A 24,844-nucleotide genomic window follows, 5' to 3' on the forward strand; every position below is an offset into this window, starting at 1 on the left:
TGCAACTTGCCTCTACAAATCCTCAATCATCACATCCTGAACGTTACGATCACGGTGCGGAGCTTCCTCATTCGGAACCTGCCCACGACGACCACCACGACCATTAGCCATCGAAACTGATGAAGAACTCGTCTCAGGAAAGTGCTGAAGCTCTAATACCAATTGACGCCGGACAGAATAGCGATTATTTTGCAGGCTATTCAACAGGTAGTTTGCAAGGAAGAAAACAGATAAATTATCCCAAAACACAGAGAGAACTCTGAGAAAATAACAATATTCAATTCATTGATTGTTCTTCCATTACAAATGTCTCCTATTTATAATAAAGCTCAAATGACTACTAAAGGAAATAAAATCTCATAAGACTTGAAATAAATACAAATAAGCATATTATGGAAATACTTTGTGCCAAAGAATATCTTCAATTCATGGGAAATACTTGGTGCCAAAGAATTATCATATTAGGGAAAATATAATAACTATAATATTACTTGACGACAAAGTAAATATAAATATGAAAATTCTTTAAAAGATGAATCAAGAGATTTGTCGATAGTCTCTTCTTTCCTTCTTGGTCTTTCCCTTGATGGATGTTGACAACTCGGTAGAGAATATCTTCTAAATCACAATTGCCAAAGGTCTCTTCTTTTCTTCTTGAGTAGTTGACCCTTTCCTTTCTTGCTTAAGTCAAATAAATCTCATTGCCACATCATAGACCAATTAATTCTATATTTGTGTATGATTTTCTCTTGCATTAATAGACCAATTAATTCTATAGTTGTGTCTGATTTCCTCCTGCATCACTTCCCCCTTTAGATCTACCATGTTTTTTTAATGGGTTTTCTCATTTTTTCCATCAACTGTTTTTGTGTTTTCCCTCCATCTCTAGCAGTACTGTCGCGCGCATCCGGCCATGCTCCTCCGCTTCTCCACCACTGTCGAACTGCATCTTCATCCCGGTCCTCCGCCCATCATCGTCTCTTCCATATATAGCGTAGCCTGACCTAGCCCATCGTCTATCACCTCCTTCTTCCAAGCCAGATGTGTTCGTTTTCGCCACCCCCATCCATCAACGCGTCACCCCACCACCTTTCCCAGCCTCTCAGCTCTCCACTGGTGGTCTCTGTTCATCCACCCGCTGCCTACATGCCACCTCTTGGGAACATGTTTGCAAAAACAAGATTTGCACAGTGGAATAACAAAGATTTAAAATATTCTCAAGCCAATACCAACTTTAAAAAGAACATGTAAAAAACTATATTATTAAAATTAAACTGCAGAAAAAAAAAATTATTTACTTGAAGAACAATGCTAGTAATTATATTTTTATCTCATAATTATCACATTGACATGATAATTTCAGCCAATATCAACTTTAAAATGAACATGTGAAAAACTATATTATTAAAATTAAACTGCAGAAAAAAAAATATATATTTACTTGAAGAACAATGCTAGTAATTATATTTTTATCTCATAATTATCACATAATGTTGACATGAAAATTTCAATCAATTATTGCTTAAAATATATATATATATATATATTAATTGAAATTGTCATGCTAGCATATATAATGAGATAATTGTAAGATAAAAATGTAATATATAATTTTATTTTATTTTTTTTTGGGAGTGAGAGTGGTTTCTACCGTTACTCTATTTCATGCATTTTCTGAAGTTATAAATAATAATATTTGGAAGAAATCAAATACTTTTTAATTTTCATAGGATTTGATATTTTCTGTCGTTACAGGGCATTATATAGCCACTAATGACTTGATAAACGTAAACAAGAGAAGGAAGGTAAGTAGTAGTCGATTACATCTCAAAAACAAAAGCCTAGAGAATTATTCAATGGGCAGGTCCATGCAACGAAAGTATTAGAATTTGCACGAAAAGTTGATCCCCATGCAAACTTATCTCCATGGCCATGGGTGTGAGTTGAGACGAAACTTGAAATTGACAAACAGTATAGTACTATTTGGTGCAGTCAGTCGGCTTGAAAGAGACGGTCATTTTTTCCATATCAATCCCGATCAAGAAATTTGATTGGGCAAAGTTTCCATATATTCCAAATCCATCATTATCATTCTTGTCAGAAGGATACACCGCAAAGTAGAGAATACCATCTCTGCTTATAAAGGTCTGTGTGGGCATTAGCAGCACGTCAGCACCCTCAAAACAGGCGGTTAATATTGGTGCGTCGAATTTCTGATTAGCAGTGTCATAGCAAAGACGTGGAAGATATAGCACCATTGGATCCAACGGAATCTGCTTCCTCACTTCTGCCACCAAGCGGTCGTGAAATTCTTGCGGCAGATACATTGACGGAGTTCCTGAATCGAGAATCACATTCCCAATGGAAACCCAACCTGAAAGGTCATAGGGCAAATATTTGGGAAATGCTGGATGGGGGACACTCATCCGTCCCCCATCCCCCATATATAATAAAAAAATAAATTTTTATTAAAAAAGTTGGCTTTGATGGGACATCAAAGCCAATTTTTTAATAAAAAATTATTTTTTTATAATAAAATGCTCACAGGGGACGGATGAACGTCCCCTGTGTAGCAAGTCTCCAAATATTTATCCCCAACACTAATTCTGCTTAGCGTGACATAATAGAAATGATCGCCGTCTTTGGATATTAAAGCCGTTGAAACCACACCATCACCCAAAACTTCACTGCCATTGCCAAAACTCATCTTGCTTGGGATGCTCGGATCAACATCTGTTAAATATAAAATTAAATTATTAAATTCATATATTTCTATAAGCTTAAGCTTTTTGGATCGATAAATAATGATTTAACATGATATCGAAACAGTCATCCTAAGTTTGAACATTCTCTCATATCAATTAAATTTTCATGAATTGGGCCTCAGCTATTAAGAGAGAGTTTAAGCTAACACGTGAATGAGTTATTATAATATAAATTAAAAATTACATTCATCTATTTTTATCAATTTAACAGTACCAAATGGCACGAAGCAATGGGAGAACCTCTTGCTGCCAATGGTGGAAGCTATTTGAGAAACAAAGGATATAATCCCTCCTCCTAAACCAACGATTCCCATCTCATGGTCATTCAAAGTCCCTGTATCGTTGTGACCACACCCAAAAACAATGTCTACGGACACTTTTCCACCTGAGGTGGAAGTCAAGGCAACGGTTTCTTTGGCCAAAATACCTTGGGCTAAGGTACCATCTCCATACTTGTAAGCATAGTTGCAAAGTTTTTTAGCATCACATGTGCCACTTAGTATATTACATTGTTTGGATTGACAAGAAAAGTCATTATATGTTGATGACTTTAAAGGATCGAACAAGGGATAAATCTGGTTGTAGCAGCCAGGACAAGGTACACATTGTGTCCAAATAAGGTCACTCCCTGTATCGGCAATGGCATAGATGTCTACTTGTGGTGTTCCCATGGAGAGCTTCAAGATATGCTGACTTTAGTATCTTCTTACTTCTGATTGGCCGGCATTTGGATGGATTTTCCTCATTCCACGCTGAAAAAATGGAGATGTTGGAGAGTCTCGTCGGATTAACTCAATGGTAAACCCACCATTGGTAGCAGCTGTAGCCAAAAGACTTATAAAATAATTGGAGAGAATAGATGCAACGAGGAAGCGTGAAGTAAACATGACATGATTTCCTCCCATGGTTTAGAGAATAGAAGATCTAGTTTTTCTATCATGCATGCTTCTATATCTAAAGCACGTGAGACATTTTTAATGTATAGTATATATTAACAGAATATGTAATTTTTAGTAATTAACTTTTGTTAGAGCCTGCTTCAGTTATGTTCCTACATATTTGTATATTCAATTCAGTGTCAAAACTTGCTATATATTTGTATTTGATGAGGATTGAATTACCATATTAGGGTAACCCAAATATAATCTAACAACTAGACTGTCACCTAAAAAATCTGTTGAACCATAAAATAACAATATACTAGAAGAGACCTGCTACATGTACATTTGATGTCAATCTCTTTTGCAAATCAATTATGGATTTGTGGAACCCATCGCATGATTTGCAAGAAAGTTGTATCGAGATGGACAGCAGATACACAATTAAAAGATATATAAAAAAAAAGAAAAAGAAAAATGCATTTCTCGTACTATAATTAATCTATACTCGATGCTTATATATTTAGGAAAATGATACAAAACATTTTGTATGTTGTCCATATGCATACCAGATTTACAAATCAACCATTGAATTGTGAGATCTAAATGGTTGATTTGCAAAAGGATCGGAATGATAACATATCTCATATCTTTAATTGAATATACAAATATATATAGAAACATAATCGGAAAAACATGCTCTAAAGATAGAAACTGCAATTAAATGTTTTTTTGGACATAAATTTCTTACAAACCGGTTTGCAGGAAATTTTATACAACCCACATATAAGATTAACATGTGTCCATTGATATGTGAGAAGCACATGTTATTTTAATAGCATGTGCTTCTCAAATGCTTTTTTAATAGTATTAATAAAAAAAACATGTGTTTCTCATATATTTAAATGACACATGTCACTTTTATATGTGAGTTGTATAAATTAAATTTTCTACGAACTAGTTTGTAGGAAATTTGTCCATTTTTTATATAAGGTTTTAAATCTATGTCGGCCTAAAAATTAGGTTTGACCCTTATAATTAACATTAGATTTATCCCCTCTCATATATTCACGTTTGTTTGTTAAAGTTTTTTTCCCCATTTTTCCTTCATTCTTTTAAAATAAAAACATTAACAAACAACATAAAATACAAAACACTCAAAACTGTTTTCACTTTATGTTACGTCATAAAACTTTTTTTCAAACTAAAAACAAAAAACCACCTTCCAAAATACATCAATAATATTAACAACCATTGTTTTGAGATTGAAACTGTGGTTAATTGGCCTCAATTATTGCTGTATTTTTCGTCTGGTTGGTGCAAACTTGCAAGCATCACTAGCTAGCTAGGTTAATTTTCTAACGCATGCAATAAGGTATCAAGTAACCAATTGGCCGGGCATGGTTTCCATGCATGATTGAAGGAACCTTGAGGCCCTTCAAATTTCACTCCAAAAACGTGTTTCTATCTTTTCCTTTTCTATACTCTCTATCAAAGGTAAGAATTCTAAATTAATTATCAGAATGATATTAGAATGCTAACCTTTCTTTTGACTTAACGTGTGACAAGGAAATAATTTTTTTTATAATGATTTTAATGGTGATTTGTTTACCCTAAATTAAGGGATTTATTTAGTCTAATTTAAGACATTTATTTATATTTAAAATTATTCAAATAACTTGTAAAGCTCTATAAATAGAGTTTTATACATAATCAATTTAATCAAGAAAATATGTAATCTCTAAGACTTTAACCGGTAGATATAGGCCTATGTCCTAACCACGTAATTTATGTGTCTCTCTTTCTCTACTTCCAACTCTTTACTTTATTATCAACTTCTACAAAGAGCTTGTTTGAAATATTCATACTTTTTTCAATTAGGTTTTCAGAAAATCTGCAAAATATCAATAAATCCAAGGTTCTTGTATTTGATTCTTGTTTAATTTGTCCACACAAAAAAAAAAAAAAAAAAAAAAAAAAATTCCATTATTAATCACTTTCATTTGATGATATGCAAATGTCTGTCTAGTTACGCTGCACCCACTGCCACCGAGACTATTAAATCTTAAAAATTAACTAAAAATGATAAAATCAAACTAAACAAAAGAATAAAATTTTCTTTTTTAGTTTAGTAAAATTGTAAAACTAATCCTAGCTAGCTCAGATTTGAAAACCATCGATCAGTAAAAAGGATTTCATGTATCATCTTTGCGGAAAACAAGTTGACTGGATCAATCATTAATATGGTGCTCAACTTAATCGTTAATATTTTAAGTTAACAAGCCATAAAATATATCTTTTAAGACTCAGTTATATTGTGCACCCACTTTCACTGCTCCCAACGTGCCACCACCCCACCTTCACGGCCCCGGATCCACCAGCTAGCCAATTCCACCCCTTACAGTACTGTGCGTGCAGTTTACGCACCGTCACGATGCGCTTGGCCTGCACACGCCACCCCTCTGTTTTGGCTTCAACAACTGATATATCTGTCTCCCATACTCCCTCTCGCTTGGATCTCCATAGTTGGTGCTTTCTTTTTTCTATATATATGGACCTCTAGATCCAATTATAGATCCGGATGTGGTATCCCCTATGCCTTCAACGCTAAGTATTTCGTTCGCCGGACATTGCGTTGGTGTTCCACTTCAATAGCTCCAAAATCTAGCCACTTTCGGTGCTCTCTCTCCTACTATGGTTCTTAAGTTTACAAGTTGCTACGTATAGTAAGTGTTGCTATAGGTAGATCCGCCTCTAGAATGCCTCTACAAACCGTCGCTTATGGGGGCCCTTTTGATCACTAGTGCACTACTCCTAGAACCACGCCAATCATAGAAAAAAAAAAATTAATAATAATAATTATCAGCCACGAATGGTATATCCTCCCACAACGTGGCAAAACCCTAGTCTCAGGCTAAATTGTGTCGGCCTTGAAGAGATGAAGGAGTGAAAGCAAGGATATGACTTATAGATTTCAATCATGTTATATATATGCCAAACAAAGAAAGCCAGCCAAATTTTAGGATATTTTTGGAATTGGCTTGCAATCCACTGCATGAACCAGCTGACAATCCAATAATAAATATCGCTTGGATTTAAAAATCTTGCTGAGGTGGCCGAAACTGATCCTTATCTATTTTCTGTTGTTTTTGATAGATTTTTTTTTTTTTTTGAAAAAAGTGTTTGATGTGTGACATAAAATTAAAAATAATTGAGAATATTTTATGTTTCAAATTGTTTGTTAATATCATTATTTTAAAAAATAAAAATAAAAAATAAAACAGAATAATTTTTTTTAACAAACATAGCCTTATAATCTCCAAAAAGATAAATTGGGACGGTCAAAAATAATCTGAGAAAAAAAAAAGAAGAAGGCTACAATCTCATATGGGTCAGTGAGAACAAATCATAATGTAGCCTATGGAACAAATTAATAATTTTTCATGTAACTTGACAGAAACAAGTAGATAGATCCAACTAATGATTTTTTTAAACCGTTATTTTTTAAAAACTAACTCCCAAATAAAATTACTCTCTACAATTTATTTAAAAATGCACTCCTAATATGCGAAAATACGTACATAGCCAAAGAGACACATCTAACTAGTATTATATTATGAGACATGTATGTAACTAGTTTTGGGACATGAGTCAATGATCGAGAATGATCAAATTCTTTGATGAGTGACAGCTATTGCCTGTTATGTTAATGAATGATATATGTGCACGTAAGCATTTCTCGATCGGTCTGATTTGGTGAATGCTTACTGGTTTAGTCAGCAAAGTAGACCCACATCAATGACCACCTCATCGATCCCTTTGGAGCATGTGATACAGGTGCTTCACGCAAAACGCGTACACTTATCAATCATTAATTATATATATCCAACAATCACTTCCTCTTATTCTTAATTTAAAGATAAATCTTATATCTTCATTTTGCTGGTGTCACAATGTTTAATAGCACTCATTAATTAGATTAGCATTTGTTAAAAATATAATTTAATTTTAACAATATATATATATATATATATATATAACATTTTTATCCTACATTAATACTGACGTAACAATTCTAATCAATCGTTGAATCAGGTCATGTTAATTTGAAAATTGCTATATATCACATTTTTATCTTACAATTATTTAATAATATTAACATAATAGCTAGAACTAATCAACCTTTGATTTTTTTTTTTTTTTAATAAGAACTAATTCAAAATTTGATTGTATTTATCATATCAGCATTGTAAAATAAAATGTAATATTAGCATAAGGGGAGAATATATTATATTATATATTAAGCGTAGATAGAATCAAATATGATCAGGCCGGTTTCGAAGCATTTTACACGCAGAGAACTCACCGTGTGATCGACGGAGACTAACGTGTAACAAAAGCCATTACGAATTAAGGCGGTGCTGTGACTGCCAACTTATTTTCTTCTTAGCTTCTCCCCACGCCATAAACTCTCTCTCTCTCTCTCTCTATATATATATAGACCCAAAGATACGAAACCTGCATCTTTCAATCCATATTCGAAGATAGGATCCAACTCGGAGTTTTTGATCGTCAAGTTTCTGGTTAATATTTTCTTTCGACATGTCCCTGATGAGAAAGATTAGTTGGCACAAGTTGAAATCTCCCTTCACAAGTTGTGGTTTGTTCTCTTCTCCTTTTTACCTTTTCAAAAGGATATTTCAAATCTTTCTGTCAAATTCCTCCATGGATTTCTATGTTTTGAAGATATGTATATTGGGTTATTTTTTTCATGCGTGATTGTTTTGAATCACACAGAGAAAAATGTTATATATATATAGTTGACATATAAATATGTGATAATAAATGGAGAAGTGATTGCAGGGTAATTAATTTTGTTTCTCTGTTCACTGTTGTTTGTTTTGTGGTCTCAGGCAGATCACGGAAGGAAAGTGCCAATAACTTGTCGTCGAGCAAGTCAAGCGTGAATGAAGAATACGTGGAAGCTTTCAGAACAAAGTCTTACATGGAAATATGGGACAAAGTCCATGGCCAGGTGGGAAGAACAAGCATTGGTAGACGCTCTTCGTCATCTGTTCTTCCTGATATCTATGAGCATCTCTCCGAGAATTTACTTGAACCACGGCAAGAAACCCTAGCGGACGTGATACAAGGCATGAATCTTCATTCCCTTCTAATTGACTTTTTCGGAGCTAGCTTAGAAGCGTGTAAAATTTGTGAATTACTCCTTCAAGCCATCCACCAAACGCGCGCTAATTATCAGAAAATCAAAAGGGTTATCAAGCTAAGCAGAAGCGTGAAGGATTCTGTAGATTACACTGGTGACCAATGCAAGGCTATTTTTGGAGAGCTTGCTGCGTATGCACAGTTGAAAAACCCATTATCAAATATCAGCCCTGTAACCTTTCGTGATCTTCGTGATGGCCACGTAGGGTTGTTCCGTAGGCTAACAACAAAACATAGAAAGATAAAAAGGAGGGCAAGATCTCGTAGAATTTGGAACAGGGTTGGGGGGATTAGTCTTGTTGTTTCACATAGTGTTGTTCTGATTATGCTGCTAATCTTTGCAATCCATAGCACGGTGGGGGTTCTGGCGGCACCAGCCCTGCTTGCTTGTTCCGTAGGCGTATCTGCGAAGAAGATGAAGGTGGGCTGTGGAGGGCTTAAGACAAGATTGCTTGAAAAACATGGCGAGCAGCTTGATGTCGCCGCCAGAGGGGTTTATATACTGATCAATGATTTCGATACGATGAGCCGGCTGGTTTGGAGGCTTCATGACGAGGTAGAGCACTGCCAAGCTGCCGCTGGTATATGTGTTAAGAATGGAAGATGTGAAATATTGAAGGAGGTTGTGGGGGAGTTTCTTGTCAATGAATCAAGGTTTATGGAACAATTAGAAGAGCTTGAAGAACACATCTACTTGTGCTTTCTCACAATAAACAGATCCAGGAGGCTTGTATTTCAAGAGATAATTGGCAGCCCACCATGACAGATCTTCAGTTAATTTTGTGATGATGATTGATACTACTTCGATCATGTTGATCCATAAGAGCAAAATTTGAGACGAAATTCCTCACAATCTCGTGGAATAGATTTCGTCAATCAACAACGAAGATTATTCAGACTGACTAGCTTGCAGATGATCCACTCCACTCTACGCCTCCCGAAGCTGTTGCCGTTTTGCAAGGAAAACTTGTACAGACGTATAATTTATTCAAGTTATTTTGAAGCATCGTTCATTCTTTTGTAATTTTTTTTTTTTCTAAGCCATTCTTTTGTAATTGTAATTTATTGATGCCAAAAGAAATGTAATTTATTGATGCCGAAAGATGGCTTTACACAACATTTAAATATATAAAATTCAATTAATATTTTTCAGTTTTTGGGCACTATGAGCACGCAATTTCATAATCCAATCATCTTGTTCAATTCGCACTTAAATTTACTATGGTGATGAAGAACAATTCTACTACTCGGACAAAGCAAGTTTTGGATAGTCCGCCCACGGTCTTGGGTCTGGATCCAATGAAAAGGTATTCTTTAATCTGTAAGCCCTCAGAAATCAGAAAATTATTGCTAACTAATACAAATATTTTTTTCCCAGACTATAGAAGAATTCCTAACCTCATAAATTCACATAAATTTTTAATGGTATCACGTTAGAACTAACAAAACAAAATATTGACCTTAAAAATCAGCAAGGACAATAGGACAAATAATATATTCCTGATCCTCGGCTAGACTCATGACCTCGGCAAAAGAGGTTCAGAGTAGAATTAAATGGGAAAGAGAAACACAATACTAACATAAGAGACTTCTATTTTTATTTTTGAAAACATGTGAAAATTATTTCGTGACAAAATAATTAAAAATTATACAGAGGAATTAAAGCTTCCCGATTATGACTTAAATGTCAGCAGCATTAATTAACATCATCAGGCTCGTCACCAGGGGCCATCAAATGAAATGATGGGGGGGGGGGGGGGGGGGGGGGGGGAACGCGAAATCAAGCACTTCCATGGAGAGCAACACTTCTCTCTTGACTCCTTTTATCCCTCAAGGCTCATTATTAATTGTAACATCACATTCCAATGATCTAACATTCTCTCAGTTTCCTGTACTCTTCAAGGCCCAGAAAAGATCCTTTGATTTTGAGCCAATCTGCTGGTCTTGGCATGATAATGGCTATGTATCCTTCTCGATCAGCCTGAGGGAAAGAAAAAAGAAAAAGAAAAAGAAAAGGTAAATGCACTTGAATTATCAACTAGCAATATATGCTTCTGTACAGTGACACGAACTAAAAATAAAGGCAATTGATGCCCATGTTGACTGAGGATGTCCTCAGTTGAGTGAACTCAGAGTGGAAAGAGAGATGAAGTTCCGAAAACATGAGGCTCTCCTTCATAGTATTTATTGCTCATAATAAAACAAAAAATATCATCACCACTGCCTGTCATTGAACAGTGCAACAATCACCAATCCTACATGACCACCACCTCCACTCCAACAATTCTCATCCAACTGGTAAACTTTTTATTTCTTACATCTCAAAATCAACTGATTTCCAATACACTAAGACACTTTGAATCCTTTGTCTTGTAGTCTCCTAGATAATCTTATACACAGCTGAACCTAACAGTACATTCGACTTTGTTGGACTAGCATATGGTTAGATTAGCTTCATAGAATACCAACCTCATGTTTGTTGAAGCATCAATGACAAAGTTCATGAAGAGTAGGATTGGTACAAACTAGCAAGCAATTTGATAGTAAATCGGGAATTCAAACTACCAGGCAATAGCATAATGCTCCAATTTTTTAAAAATTTGTAAATCATCCTATGAGAAAGCCAATGTAATATGAAAAATGATTACAAACTAGAGGAGGACTTGGAGTACCCCAACAAGTAAAGACAGAGAGATATTATACTAATTACACTATATGAACAATTGAGTTAGAGTGATCTTTGCATAGTATAATAAGATAACTCGAATTAAAGGGTATTAACTATTCTCACCGATGAATTAAGCAATCCTGGCTGCTCGATTAACTTGTCATTGACTTCCAATAAAGAACCTTTCACACAACATCTGTCAAGCCACTACACCTTTTAATTTCACATCCAAAGAACTAAGAAGCAAATACAAATGAAATTAACATCAAAGAGGAAAATGGAGTTAAAGAAGAAGAGTTCAACCTCACAATGTAAGAAGCATCATTGGTGCAAACTTTACACAAAGCTGTGTTGGACTCGAAGTGTTGCGCATTCTGCATGAAAACATCTCCAACTTTAATCATAAGCTTTGAGGTGGACATGAATTAATATATCTTGCAAAGAAGAAAAAGAAAGAGTGCACCTGAAAAAAGTATTTCATACATATTTGAAGTCACACATCAAAGAGCACAACAGTTTCAGCCTCTAAAAGTACAATCGATGAAGTCTATCACAAATGACTTAATCGGATGCATTTGATGGTGGTAATTAAAAGCGATACACAAAAGGGGTTACCATACCAGACTCACCAATCCACCAGATATCGACAATATCAGCTTGACCCATTTAGTAACTAAGGAAGTGCCAAGTAAATTGAGTAATCTCAGCAGAATTGCAGATTGCTACTAAGCAGCTATGCTTCCTAATTTCTACCCACTTAATATTTACACAGAAGCAGGATGGCAGATTGGTCTCAAATTGCTTATAAAAATGGGTTGGATATGGTCAGAACTCACAACTAACAAGATGCCAGCTCAAGTTATGGTGTAGTAGAACTAGATTCTACAAGCTATCTTATAGCCTCTTCTTGAACAGCTAGACAATGAAAGCACATTTGGATTTCAAGAATTATGGGCTTGTTTGTTTAGGGACGGAACAGAACAGCATAGTGCTGTTACTGTTCATGTAATTTTTTCATCACTTTTTTATATTTTCAACCACCAATCAACATCAAAACATTCCTACTTTTTTCACTTTTTATATCAAATCAATAATTTTTTATTACTATTCAAATAAAAAAATTCACTACAATACAAAACTTTTTCACTTTTTTATACAAATTATTTTTATTTTATATCACATCATCACTTTTTACTAATTTCAAAACTAACAACCAACTACTCTGTTATGTTCTGTACATGTCTTTGCCATAACATAAAACAGCAGAACTCTCAAACTTCAATACTTCATGAAATCTTTAAGTCAAACTATACCCATTAGTGCGCTGCATAAAAAACAATACAGAATGTCGTGGTACATCAAAAGGTGCCCTAATTTAATTTGTAACTTTTTTTGACTTCTGCACAAACATGGGAAACTCAAATTTACTTTGTCATCTTGAGATTGATATTTTGCACAGCAGAACTTTTCTAGTATCCGCCACACACAGTATTCTGAAGTTTCAATAATATTTTGAAAATAACTACTAATCATTGGAAAACACAGAATTAATTAGTTTATGAATTTGATGCTTAGAAAGAGGGGAAAAAAAATTGAAACTTCCCTTTCTTATCGTTAAAACCTTCAAAACCCAAAGCAGAATTCAAATGATGATCACAACTACAACAGTAAAGTAATTTTTTCAAATACATACGTCTACACACACAGTCACACACACACATCAATACCTTCTTGCGCTTCCCGGTGACCTTAATGACACTGCGATCAGACTTCCCAACGTTGAAATCGACGGCCGTGATGCCACCTTTATCCTTAAATGCTACGTGAGCCGGAGCCAAGCCAATCACACAGAGTCTGTTTTTTTTTTTTTTTCAATAAAAAAAAAAACAACCATCAACACAATGAAATTTCTCTAATTTAACAACTAAACACATAAAAGAAAATCTGGGAAGTCCAGAATGTACCCATTCGCGTGTCGGTAAACGTACTGATCGTGTCCTGGTTTCGTTAAATCTGTAAACTTCAACAACAATAACTTCATATGGTTGGATTTTTACATGAATATTATTCAATGCCTTATTTTTGTGAGAAGAGAGAACCTGGGGCGAAATAGGAGACAAAGTTGGATTCAACGGCCGAGGAAGGAGTGAGAGGAAGATCGCGTACATCAGGCACCAGAAGCCGATGTAACTTCTCGTCTTCTTTTTGTTGTTCTTGATGATGTTCGGTTGGAGTGTTCTGCAACGAGGTGTCTGGGTTTTCTGTTTGGTCGATGCTATGGTCCGTCATCGAAATCTAACTGGGATTATTAGAACTTGGAACAGAATCGAGTAGACAGTGCTTCTGACTCTGTAACGCCCCTAGTACCCATAGAAAAGGAAAGGGGGAGAGGGGGCGTTTTTTAACAAAAACCTATTTATTTATTTAACCCCTAACTATAATATATACGAATTTGCCCCAATTCTTTTATCCATTTTTTTCTTAAATCCTTTTCTTGGTTATATCACTTACCCATGACTTTGCTTAATCTTATAATAAGCCATAGTTATAAAACTAAGCTTGATCTTATTTCTATCCCTACTATAATCACACTAATACTATTATTCTTAATTTACTATTTAAATCATTCTATTTATTAACATAGCCATTATTAATTTTATTCCCTTAGAAGACAATTTTTCAGTTCTTAAATCATATTATCACTAGCATTTTAGTTTGGAATATTTTAATAGGAACTAATTTTCTAAACCCGTTAGTCAAAGTAAAATCTTCTATTACTTAATTATTCCAGGAATAATATCATAACCTAATATAAATTTCTCGTTAATAAGATCTGGGGCAATGAATTAAGTTCCATAAACCTATATTCATTTTCATAAATATCCACACTTTTCCCAAAATACTCCCAAATTATTATTTTATCTTTAAAATATTAGAATCTAATTTTAATCTCACAAAAATCAAACCCCAGTATCCGAAGATTAAAATTTGAGTCGCTACAGCCTACAGACTTTGAGTCGATGATTAATTGGATATGGGTTTGGTTAGGGTAAGCTGGTTTTTGGGCTTCTGCTATGTAAAGCTACTCCTTAGTTGGGCTTGAATTTAGCAACCTCTTTCTGCCTTTTAAATGGCATTGCAGGCCCATCTTAGTTGACTAGGAATTACTAATTAGTGAGGCAGTATTATTAATTATATTGTGACGTGTGTCATATACAAAGAAAAAAATAATAAAATAAATAATAATAATAATAAATTAAAATGGTCGTTCGGCCACCTTCAAACTGGTTGAATGGGGTGGCCAAAGTTCTAGAGGTAGCAAAACGGATTGGCGTGTTAGGTTTAGATTAACCTACCAACACGTTAAGACCAATCATAACCCAACACGATTAGTTAAACAGGTTGACACCCGAAACTTGAACACGATATATTTATAAGCCGGGTAACTCGACACGACCCGAATGATCAAATTTTATTTTTAGGAAATTTTCTTTTTTAGGATTAGGATAACGAAAAAATTAAAAATTATCCGAATTTTTAATGGAGAGCATTCTCTTCTTTTCTTTTCTTTTTTATGGAGAGCATTCTCTTCTTCATTTAACACTTTCTCACGCAGAAATATCCGGATGCAATAGCCTAACTTGCAAGAGCAAAATTCTGAACTTTTCTTCTAATCAATTAATATTGCACCCAATTTAATTAAGTAGGTCTGTTTCTCGATCAGGAAAGCTCATGGGCCTAACGGTCTCAACAAGTTATATCAAGGTCTTTCGCTTAGAGCTAGACTTCTTAATATTTAATAAAAAGAAATGAATAATAAAAAAAATAAATTTCATAACAGGAATTATAATTCTTTTTTGGGGTCTTAACAGAAATTATTATCTGAAGTTAAAAACTCAAGAAAATCGTCGCTTCAATTTAGGCTCATATATCACACTCTGACTTCTAAACATTCGCTTCTTACACCAAGAATATTGTAAAAAAATGTGGGGAAAAGAAAAAGAGTTGAAGAACAATATATCAATTTGAATGTATGTCTCTACTGAACTTTTTCTACTCTTTTCTCATAGGACAAAAAGTAGGCTACAAAGTACAAACCGGCCTGGAGCTTGGAGAGAGAGGGAGAGCCGGACAGTTCAGACGACTTTGAGCCTTGAGACTTGGGAGTTGGGGGGGAGACAGAGGGTGGCGCCGTTGGAGCTTGGAGAGGGGTTAGGAAATTGACGAAATGTGATATTGTGAATCTAGGGTAACAGCCAACAGGTTTAGCCTAGTTTTTTTTTTTTTTTTTTTTTCTCAAATTTTATAATTTCATATTGTGTTCGTATTGGGTTTGTAAGTCGTATAAAAAATTGATAGCCATCGCCAAACCCCATGACTATCAAGGTTGTTCAGCTACCTCCATTTAGCTAAATAGGGGTGGCCGAACCACCAGTGGCCATTTGAAGATGATTCGGCCACCCTAATTAATTTGGCCAAAGGAGGTACAATTATTTCTCAAAATTATTTTCTTTTCGTTTTTTTTTATTATTTTATTTCTTTATTCTTTTATCATTTTATTTTTTTTTTATTTAAAATGACATCTGTCACAATATGATTGGGTATAATGATTTTTTTTTTCTTTTTCTTTTTTATGACGGTAAACCCCTCCAAGGCATGGCCACTTCATGTATCCACTCCCTATCGGGCAAACTTTGAACCTATGCAAAGCATCCCTCCACACAGATCGGATAAGACTCCGGCTTAGTCAGCGGGTATGACCCTATTTGTATTTTTTGCTTATTCCAAGAAGTATTTAGTTACCTTTTACAGCTCAAGAGTTACCTTGTATAATTTTTTTCTTCTTCTTTTTTAACCTTCGATGCATCTAATGTAAAATTGGGAATAGTTTTCTATTCTTTAATTTGATTTAAATACAATCCCATGAAAATTTTCTATTCAATTATGAGAATTGAGAAACCATATATAGAAATCATTCTCTATCTCTTCTTTTACCCATATCCATATAATGGATGAGCAAATCCAATGATAATTTTTTTTTTTTTTAAAAAAAAAAAAAAAGAGAGAGAGAGGAAGAAGAAGAAGAAGAAGAATAGAATATGGATATCATTCCATTCAATTATATGGTGCTATGGTGTAAAGTGATACCAGTTGGGTTGATATTGATTGAAGTGATCGACACAAACACAATAATATATATAGGACTTTTTTGTTTGGATAACACTAGATCGAGTCCAAGACCTACGTCATATGTTTAAAAACTTCTCCTGCCTCTTAGGAAGGGAGACATACATGCTTGGTCAAAATCGACTACAAAACATGGCGCTAGCTTGATCAAACAAATTATAACATGATGAAAAACAAATAAATACATGTTCATTAATACGCATGCTTATACATTGATAACTTTTAAGTCTTAGCACCGTTCACTTCAACGGTCTCAAAAACAACACAACCTTGCTTACAACTATGCACATACACATTACACATTAGACACGCCGTACATTTATTCCATCTCATTACTGATCCATGTTCTGTGGAATTTAATCTGAAACATGAAATGAAAGGGATCGTGAGATTCGTGATCATCCATCATCTAACTACTTTGCAGTCGAGCCTAATCTCTTGCCCACCAGTGATGCTACTCATCTTGATGATGGACTCCACAAAAGCGTTTTCAAACTCTTGCTGGGAGCTGGCAAACTTAGAAACCAATGCTTTAGTTGTTGGGTTAGTGAGCAGGGCCTGATCCGAAGAAAATATGCTCTTCCCTTGCAGAAGCAGCTTGTAGTATGCATTGTCAAATGCTGTCGAGGTAGAGTCCAGAGTGGCGCCCGCATTTCTCACCTTGTTGTGCGCGGGACATACGCTTCGTAGACTGCTTGCAAAGGATGGCTGCAGTGACGGGTCGACGTCGAGTGTGGCGCTGAAGCTGTGGATTCTGTTCTGAAAAGATGAGCAATGAGCGAATCCAAGAGTGTGCCCCCCTGTAAATACATGCAACGATAATTAAGATGGTCATCTGTAAAAAAATAATGCTATGATTCAGAATGATTTATACCAGAGAGAGCAACAAGATCTTCCAAGGAAAGGCCTCTCTGGGAGAAGCTTTGCTGTAGTTGAGAGATGTTGAAGGTGGGAGCTGGCAATTGTCTGGTCTCACTTGCCTTTGAGATTCTTCCATCTTTTCTCCCTTTTGGCACTTCCCAAGTGGGACCTCCAGACTAAAACGAAAAGACCAGAGCAAAAAAAAATTCTACTTTTGTTAGCTTAATAATCCCAATTATAAGTGGATCAGATACAACTACCTGATGATGATCACCAAATTAAATATAATACATATATATCCTCGAAAGTTGACAATTATTGTTGTTAAGATAATTGTTTAGTGTTTGTCAATGGGACTAACCAGAGCAACGGCATCACGAGCAGCTAAAGCCAAGATATCAGCACAAGAGACCACCCCCGGGCACAAAGCCTCCACTGCTTTCTTTGCGTTGTCAATCACATAAAATGCATGCAATGAAATATTAGGAGGGCCGTCTTTTTCCGCTTGGTTATTTCCCTTTGATTCCAGGAGCACAGAAGCATCACAACCCTTAAAACACAAAACACAAGTGCCAAGTAATTAGTTACAGATCATGAACAGTGATATTACTTTCATAATTCAAAACTTTTATGAAATAGTACTATAAGATGATGATTACTCTTATGAAGCAATCGTGAAAGTGCATCCGAAGCAGGGCGGCTGGAACTGTCTTGTCATTTGTCATGGCTATCTTGACAGCACTGGTGACGGTGGACTCAAGATGTGGGCATGTTTTGTCATAGTAGTTTGAGCTCAGCGCATTCACGAGAGCCCCTTCTATCAGGTTATGGCAAAAACCAAGGGTTTTTTGCCCACCAATAATATATTGACACATCATCTCAAAACAAAAAAACTCAAAAAACTAAAGTGTTGTTGAAACACCAAATCTGGACCACGCTGAGAACGCCCCTGCCCAAACCCGCACCACCACAGCCAGGCCGGACACCGCCGGCACCGCCTAGGCCGAACGCTGCCGGCACCGCCCAGGCCAGACCACGCCGCCAACGCCCGTACTGGACCACGCTGCCACCGCCCGGGTCGGAACACGCCGCCACAGCCAGGCCAACCCCAACTCCTCCGACGTGGGTCTGGACGCTTTCGGCAACGCCCAAGTCGGAAAACGCCACCAACGCCCGTGCCGGACCACACCGTCCAGGTCGGAAACCGCCACTGTCCGGGTCGGAAGATGCCGTCACAGCCAGGCCAAACCCGACGGTGAGTGACGCCCGACAGAAGGGGTGGCCCGAAGGCCACCCCCAGGTTCGGGCCAACCCCAGACCTCGGGGGTGGCCGCGCGGCCGCCCCATGGACCGTGGGGAGCCGCGCGGCCACCCCCCAGTGGCCAGGGGTGGCAGCGCAGAGCCTGGGGTGGCCATCGGGCCAGCCCTAGATGGATCTAGGGTTGGCCCGAAGGCCACCCCCAGACCCCGGGGATGGCCGCGCGACCGTCCCATGGACCAGGGGTAGCCGCGCGGCCACCCCCCAGTGGCCGGGGGTGGCCGCGCGGCCACCCCCAGGGCCTGGGGTGGCCTTCGGGCATACCCTAGATCCATCTAGGGGTGGCCCGAAAGCCACCCCCAGACCCCGTGGGAGGCCGCGCGGCCACTCCCGGCCTCTGTGGAGTGGCCGCGCGGCCCGCTGGCGGCGGCTTTCCGGCCTGGGGCTGCGGATTTGGGGCGGTGATGGTGCTCTTCCGGTTGGGCAGCGGCATTTCTTCCGGTTGGGCAGCAGCATTTCATTTTCTTGGGCAGCAGCATTTCATTTTTTGAGTTTTAGCTGACTTGTCGATTTCTTATTGGTTGGCAAAATACCCTTCCTTTCTGCCACGACCTAACAGAAGTTATTCCCCGCATTCACATAAGAAGAAACGAAGAGGATGAAAAGGGCTTGCGAAACTATGGCTGCCATTATTGAAACTAGTCAATAGATTGAGCGATTTTTGTTGTTCAAGTTAATTGCCTGTGAAAACTCAGGGATGGGGGCATGCGATTTATAGCAGAGGCACGAGCAAATGGGGACACTTGGAGTAGTGGTTATGGAGAATATGGTTGTTAGCAAATTTGGTGATCAAAAACATTATATTGGTGGAGTAGTGCAGTTGAAGCAAGCTCGAAAGAGGACAAGCCATGTCACATCGATACTGTTATACTGTTATCTGAAAAGTGAAGTTCATGCTGCTGATCAGTGTTTTGACCCTCAAAAGGACATGCAATTATCCAAAGAAAAAGCGAAGTAATGAAACAATAATGATACAAAAAAATCAGCCACGTCATTGTTTGATTAACAGGGCCAAAATTTGAGATCATTTAATCCCGATAAATAAAGTGTTCTACACTCCACAGTTCACACCACTTGAAGTTGTGATCATTTAAATTATTTAATACATGATAAGGGACGAATTGGTCGAAGTTGGAATATAATTAACCAAGTTGTATACTATTCACAACTGTTAGCTTCGATCTTGATGCAGGAGAATCCGTAGATGCTAAGGTATCGTATACTTAATTAATGGTACTGAAATATTTTGATAGAGAAAATAAGCATAAAAATAACAAGAATCGGAATCAAGTGTAATTTGGACAATGTCTTGTAATATTGTGAGGGTAAATTGAGCACAACTTTGGCTACAAGTATTGGAATTGTGTATAAGACCATCATCCAAAAAGCTTTTTTTAGTGTGAACATTGTGCCACTGGACTAGAGCGTCATTTTTTTGGCTCAAAATCAATTGTTTTTTTTTTTTATCCAAATCACTATTTTTAGTTTTTTTTTTTGTCATTTTATTAAATATTTGTTCTCTCATTTTAGTATGGATTTATTTTATTAATGGATTTCGCCCGAATCCTTATTTTGATTCGCAATTTGATTTTATATAATAGTTAGAGCATTACCGTTTTTGGCAAAATTCGGGTTTTCTAAGCTATTTAAACCCGACTTGTGGGCTGATTAGTTCAACACCCTTGATTTGAAAATAAGATTTCGTATTTCAGAAAAATCCTATGTTTTTTTCCCTTGGGCGGCAAGGATTTTTTCTACCCTATTCGTTATTGTCTCTCTTCGGTCTCTTAATTACTTTAAAACTTCAATCCTCCGTTTCAAATTATTAGCATATGCTATCAAAACAAACTTAATTATATTTGTCGTCACCTCTCAAAGGAATAAATTATAGTGAAAATCATAAGAAATGGGCCGCGGAACCTTGAATAAGGATCTTGCAATTGGTTGTCAGAATTACACAGATTATTATAGGACATCCCGGTCCATTAACCTTGGGGAATATATAGGACGCAAATTGATACCACTGTAGGTATACAAAACAAATAATAATGGAGGTGAGACCCGGTTGTGGAGTTGCCCGATCAACTTTTTCTTGCTTTAGGCCTGTAGATTGGAAATCAAGCAAAGGATCGAAAGTGGCCTTTCTTTAGAATATAGACCCTACAGACCTTAATTAAAGGCCATGTTTGGTGGGTAGGGTTGAACGAATAAAGGCATCTTTTTGCGTACGTAATCTAATTAAGTTCATATGGTCAAGAGTTCCACCGCTTGAACCGCTCTCCGACTGTCCCTGTCGATATATAGCTAATTAATAAACCATGGGATAATCCAGATTACAGCATGCTCTAATTAGTATTAATTAGCTTTATTGAGGGCATATATTAATAATTCAATTAATATTCTAACACCCTCATGAGCTCAATTAGTGAGGTCCAACACAAATATTCAGTTAAAATCATCATTTATTCTAAAAGTTTAAGTTAATAAAAATTAAAATTTTAATCATTTAATTAATATTATAAAAATAATCGAGAGAGTCGTACGTCTTTAATTTGTCTATATTTTTCATAAAACAAAGACAACTCAGTTTTTATATCGCTTTCATTGCGACAAAAATCGCAATGTACAATTGCAAGATTCCTCTAAATGGGGAATGGCATGCATGTGCATGATAATTGATAATTTGATATGCATTATATGAGACATGATTTGGGAGTCTGGCCAACTAACCTGTCGTGACTCCTGCTGTGGCCAATTTTTTTGTGCATATTTAATAAAAACGCTTCACATACTTGCAAATAGAAAACAAAGATAACCGCCGGGTCCAGCGGAAGGCAGGTCACCGAAGGTGGGGTGGTGTTGGGGGTATTTTGGGTTCGAATGATTGGTTTTCATGGATTAACGTTGGCAGGTCAGAATGCAAGCTGATAAGAAATTATCAATACAGTTTTTTATTTTATTTTTATTTTTATTTTTATATTTTTTTTTTAAAAAGTCAAGTAAGAGGCCGCCTAAAACAGCGTTTTGTAAAGATAATTTAAAGGTGGATCTGTCTGAAATAACATGCTACTAAAGCAACAAGCAAACTTGATAACAACACTATAACAAAGAGGGGAGCATTGGTACTGGCTGGACAGATCGAGCTGTCGAAGAGAAGAACCACCGCGATGTCTGGCAAGAGAGGCTATCCAGCAAAGTAGGCTTTGTAGATACCGCATCTGGATTTGGGGTCTCCATAAGCACAAGGAGGGCACCATGCATCATTATATGGAGATCCAGTAGAAAAGAAAGGGAAAGTGCGATATGTCACGTGATCCAAAAAGTGGTGGCGGCATGTGCAATACACGTGCGTTGGTGCGACACGTGGTGTGCACGTGCGGGGGCATATGGCCAGGACGGGTGTAGCGGAGGCCTCTAAAGGTGAATAGGTGACGTATAGGCTGAAGGAAGAATAAAGAAAAAGAGAGAGGATTGAGGCTGAAAAAGCCTCCTGTAACACCTCGCCTTAATACTTTAAAATTATTAATTTGTATGGACCCAATCAAAACACTTTCAACTACAATTCTAGAATGGAATATGAGTCATATGATCGACCATGTTGAATTAAGCAAAAAGGTACGTAGGAAATTAACTTCAATTCCGAATGTATAACTATTACAATAGGATTCATATTACAAGAATATAAATTGTAAATTTAAATATTTCTACATACTGAAGCTCCATTTTCACTGCGCTTCTTATTGGTGTACAACAAAATGAACAAATAAATGCAACATCCACACATATATAGGGGCAAGCCTAATGCCTTCTTGGTTCAAAAATGCACAAAGCTAACAGCTAGACTTGGGTTCATGGGTTTGCCTATCATCTCAACCGCCAGCCAGAACTGTACGCCGGTAACCACCTCATTAGACGATCCGAAAAAGAGTGGCGGGCTGCTTCAGGAAAATAGTAAGCACGCCTCTGCCCTAAACCTTGAACCCTGAACTGCATGTTTTCAGCTGAATTGTACAGCGCTGGAGAAGGTTTGGCCAAAAGCCCAATTTGATGGCACGATGTTTTGGAACAATTTGGTTTCTCCATCAGTAGTGGTGACCCTGAAGGACAGAGATTGGGCATTGAGATAGGTATTGGATTGCCAATTAGCACCCCAGTTTCTTGACATTGCCATCCAACCAGTTCCTGAGCCTTTGATGTATGCAGATTGAATAGATCCAGCCCCTCCCACATTGCTAATCAAAACAAGCTCAAAGTAATCTCTTCCATTTATGGTGAATCTAACCCCACCATGCTTCTTGCATGGAACCCTGCACCCATCAGAATCAATTTAAGATCATATATAAGATAATTAGCTGGCTTTCTCCATCAAGTGTATGATAGAAGAAAGAAAATGACAGACGAAAAACAATAAAACAAAGTCAAAAACCTTTGGAATAACACGGGCACGATCCCTCCACGGTAAATGCCAATCTTTTCCCAGGCAGGCTGAGCCATATCGAAATGCTGGAGAGGTGGATTGCACCACCCGCCATTGTTGCTTGGAAGATCATAGTTCGGAGGGCAGTAGTTTGTTGCAGTGACTGTCACGGATACTCCCTTCTTACACCATCGAGGGTCAGTTTGATAATCACATATGATCTTGTAGCACTGTCCACATGAAGCTCCATCGTTGAACAATGCAGTGCTTAAAGCTGTAGTCCTAGTCCCATACCCTGTGGAATTCAAGTTCCCGTACCCACAAGCTCCTCCTGCAGCCAGACAATCGTTCATTCAGACTCAGCCTTAAAAAATTATGACTCGAGTGGTAAGTCACTCTGCCTGATGCCTCATAAAACATCAAGTCTAAGACTCGACCTAGCTCCCATTGAGTGCAAATTATTTCTTAGGGCCACCCAGCACACAAAAGCCTAAGCTTTACCGGACCCGTGTAGATGGGGCGCTTTGCATGGGGCAAAGCCTGGATACCCGTTTATTAAAAATAAATAAAAATTGAAAAGTACTTAGATTTGGAATTTTGGAGTTTCATACCCATAGTTCCTGAGGCATCGCTACCGCCATAGAAGGTAGCATGTCCTTTAGCCCACCCAGAAGGTGAAAATGCATTGGCATGGATAGAAAAATAGCACAATCCAAGCAAGATTGCTGACACACAAGCGATTTTCGCCATTTCTTGGTAGCCCAATGGAGAGGGTGGGGAATGTACCTATATATTTTTTTTTTGTACTTTCCAAGCACAAGCACTGCCTCTATAAATAAGGGACCAGATTCACAGAAGCAACAAGTTGACATGTGATCTCTGAAAGTATAGAGAACTTGGGTGTTTTATTTAATTAAATTCTCTGTGGGAGCCTCAAGATTTCTGGGTACTCATTCAATTATTCCCACGTTCTCTTAACTCCCTTCTCTTCCACACCCACATGCTTTCCCCCCAACAGAAGGGCCGTGAATAAATCAAAATACACACTCCCTGTGATTTTATTTTATTTTTTTGATGTATTAATTGGTTAGTTTCTACTTGAAGGTAAGACGACAAATTCAATGATTTTGTGTGATGGTGTATTTTGCGTACATCATGTCATACAACTTCACATGGTACTTCCTTGACCCATTTGATACATAGCATTATTCTTCATGTTCCAATCACATGACCCATTTTCACATTAGACTAGATAAGTTATGAGAAACTACTTAAGAGTATTATAGCTTTTATTACAATTTTCTTTCGATACGATGGAATAGAATCAAATGAAGATGAACCATTTTATGGTTAAAGTTTTATTTTATAGATCTAATAATGTACATGATATCATGTGTTGAATATATATATTTTGTTAAGTTTAAATGGCGTTGAATCATGTACACTATTAGAGGTAAGAAAATAATATTTGATAATGATCTCACCATTGAAAATTAATTCAGCCATTAGCTAATTAAATGAACA

General features: G+C 37.0%; 5 protein-coding genes across 6 annotated transcripts; 1 reads left to right on the top strand and 4 right to left on the bottom strand.

The window, feature by feature from the left end:
• Positions 1-1,979: 1,979 nt before the first annotated feature.
• LOC133871686 (aspartic proteinase CDR1-like) lies at positions 1,980-4,039 on the bottom strand. Its single transcript, XM_062309108.1, has 5 exons — positions 4,036-4,039; positions 3,887-3,939; positions 2,980-3,454; positions 2,671-2,733; positions 1,980-2,374 (listed from the first exon to the last, which is right to left on the bottom strand). Exons 1-5 carry the CDS (start codon positions 4,037-4,039, stop codon positions 1,980-1,982), a joined length of 990 nt encoding a protein of 329 aa, XP_062165092.1.
• Positions 4,040-8,171: 4,132 nt separating this feature from the next.
• LOC133871798 (UPF0496 protein At1g20180-like) lies at positions 8,172-9,988 on the top strand. 2 transcript variants are annotated; one of them, XM_062309217.1, is made up of 2 exons: positions 8,172-8,303; positions 8,557-9,988. In XM_062309217.1, exons 1-2 carry the CDS (start codon positions 8,246-8,248, stop codon positions 9,630-9,632), a joined length of 1,134 nt encoding a protein of 377 aa, XP_062165201.1. In that variant the 5' UTR covers positions 8,172-8,245; the 3' UTR covers positions 9,633-9,988. The 2 variants fall into 2 exon arrangements, with proteins under 2 accessions (XP_062165201.1, XP_062165202.1); XM_062309218.1 differs by having other exon boundaries at positions 8,182-8,297.
• A 629-nt stretch (positions 9,989-10,617) lies between these two features.
• Positions 10,618-13,934, bottom strand: LOC133871067 (uncharacterized). Its single transcript, XM_062308420.1, has 6 exons — positions 13,637-13,934; positions 13,502-13,550; positions 13,265-13,391; positions 11,841-11,911; positions 11,661-11,733; positions 10,618-10,850 (listed from the first exon to the last, which is right to left on the bottom strand). Exons 1-6 carry the CDS (start codon positions 13,824-13,826, stop codon positions 10,740-10,742), a joined length of 621 nt encoding a protein of 206 aa, XP_062164404.1. The 5' UTR covers positions 13,827-13,934; the 3' UTR covers positions 10,618-10,739.
• Positions 13,935-16,888: 2,954 nt separating this feature from the next.
• LOC133871163 (peroxidase 64-like) lies at positions 16,889-19,603 on the bottom strand. The gene is made up of 5 exons (XM_062308548.1): positions 19,474-19,603; positions 18,245-18,382; positions 17,947-18,135; positions 17,599-17,761; positions 16,889-17,524 (listed from the first exon to the last, which is right to left on the bottom strand). Exons 1-5 carry the CDS (start codon positions 19,531-19,533, stop codon positions 17,130-17,132), a joined length of 945 nt encoding a protein of 314 aa, XP_062164532.1. The 5' UTR covers positions 19,534-19,603; the 3' UTR covers positions 16,889-17,129.
• Positions 19,604-22,506: 2,903 nt separating this feature from the next.
• Positions 22,507-24,134, bottom strand: LOC133870118 (expansin-A11). The gene is made up of 3 exons (XM_062307170.1): positions 23,932-24,134; positions 23,330-23,651; positions 22,507-23,210 (listed from the first exon to the last, which is right to left on the bottom strand). The coding sequence occupies exons 1-3, from the start codon at positions 24,068-24,070 to the stop codon at positions 22,901-22,903; spliced, it is 771 nt and encodes a 256-aa protein (XP_062163154.1). The 5' UTR covers positions 24,071-24,134; the 3' UTR covers positions 22,507-22,900.
• Positions 24,135-24,844: the final 710 nt, after the last annotated feature.

This window comes from Alnus glutinosa, chromosome 6 (assembly GCF_958979055.1).
Source record: "Alnus glutinosa chromosome 6, dhAlnGlut1.1, whole genome shotgun sequence".
In the NCBI taxonomy this organism is placed as follows: Eukaryota; Viridiplantae; Streptophyta; class Magnoliopsida; order Fagales; family Betulaceae; genus Alnus; species Alnus glutinosa.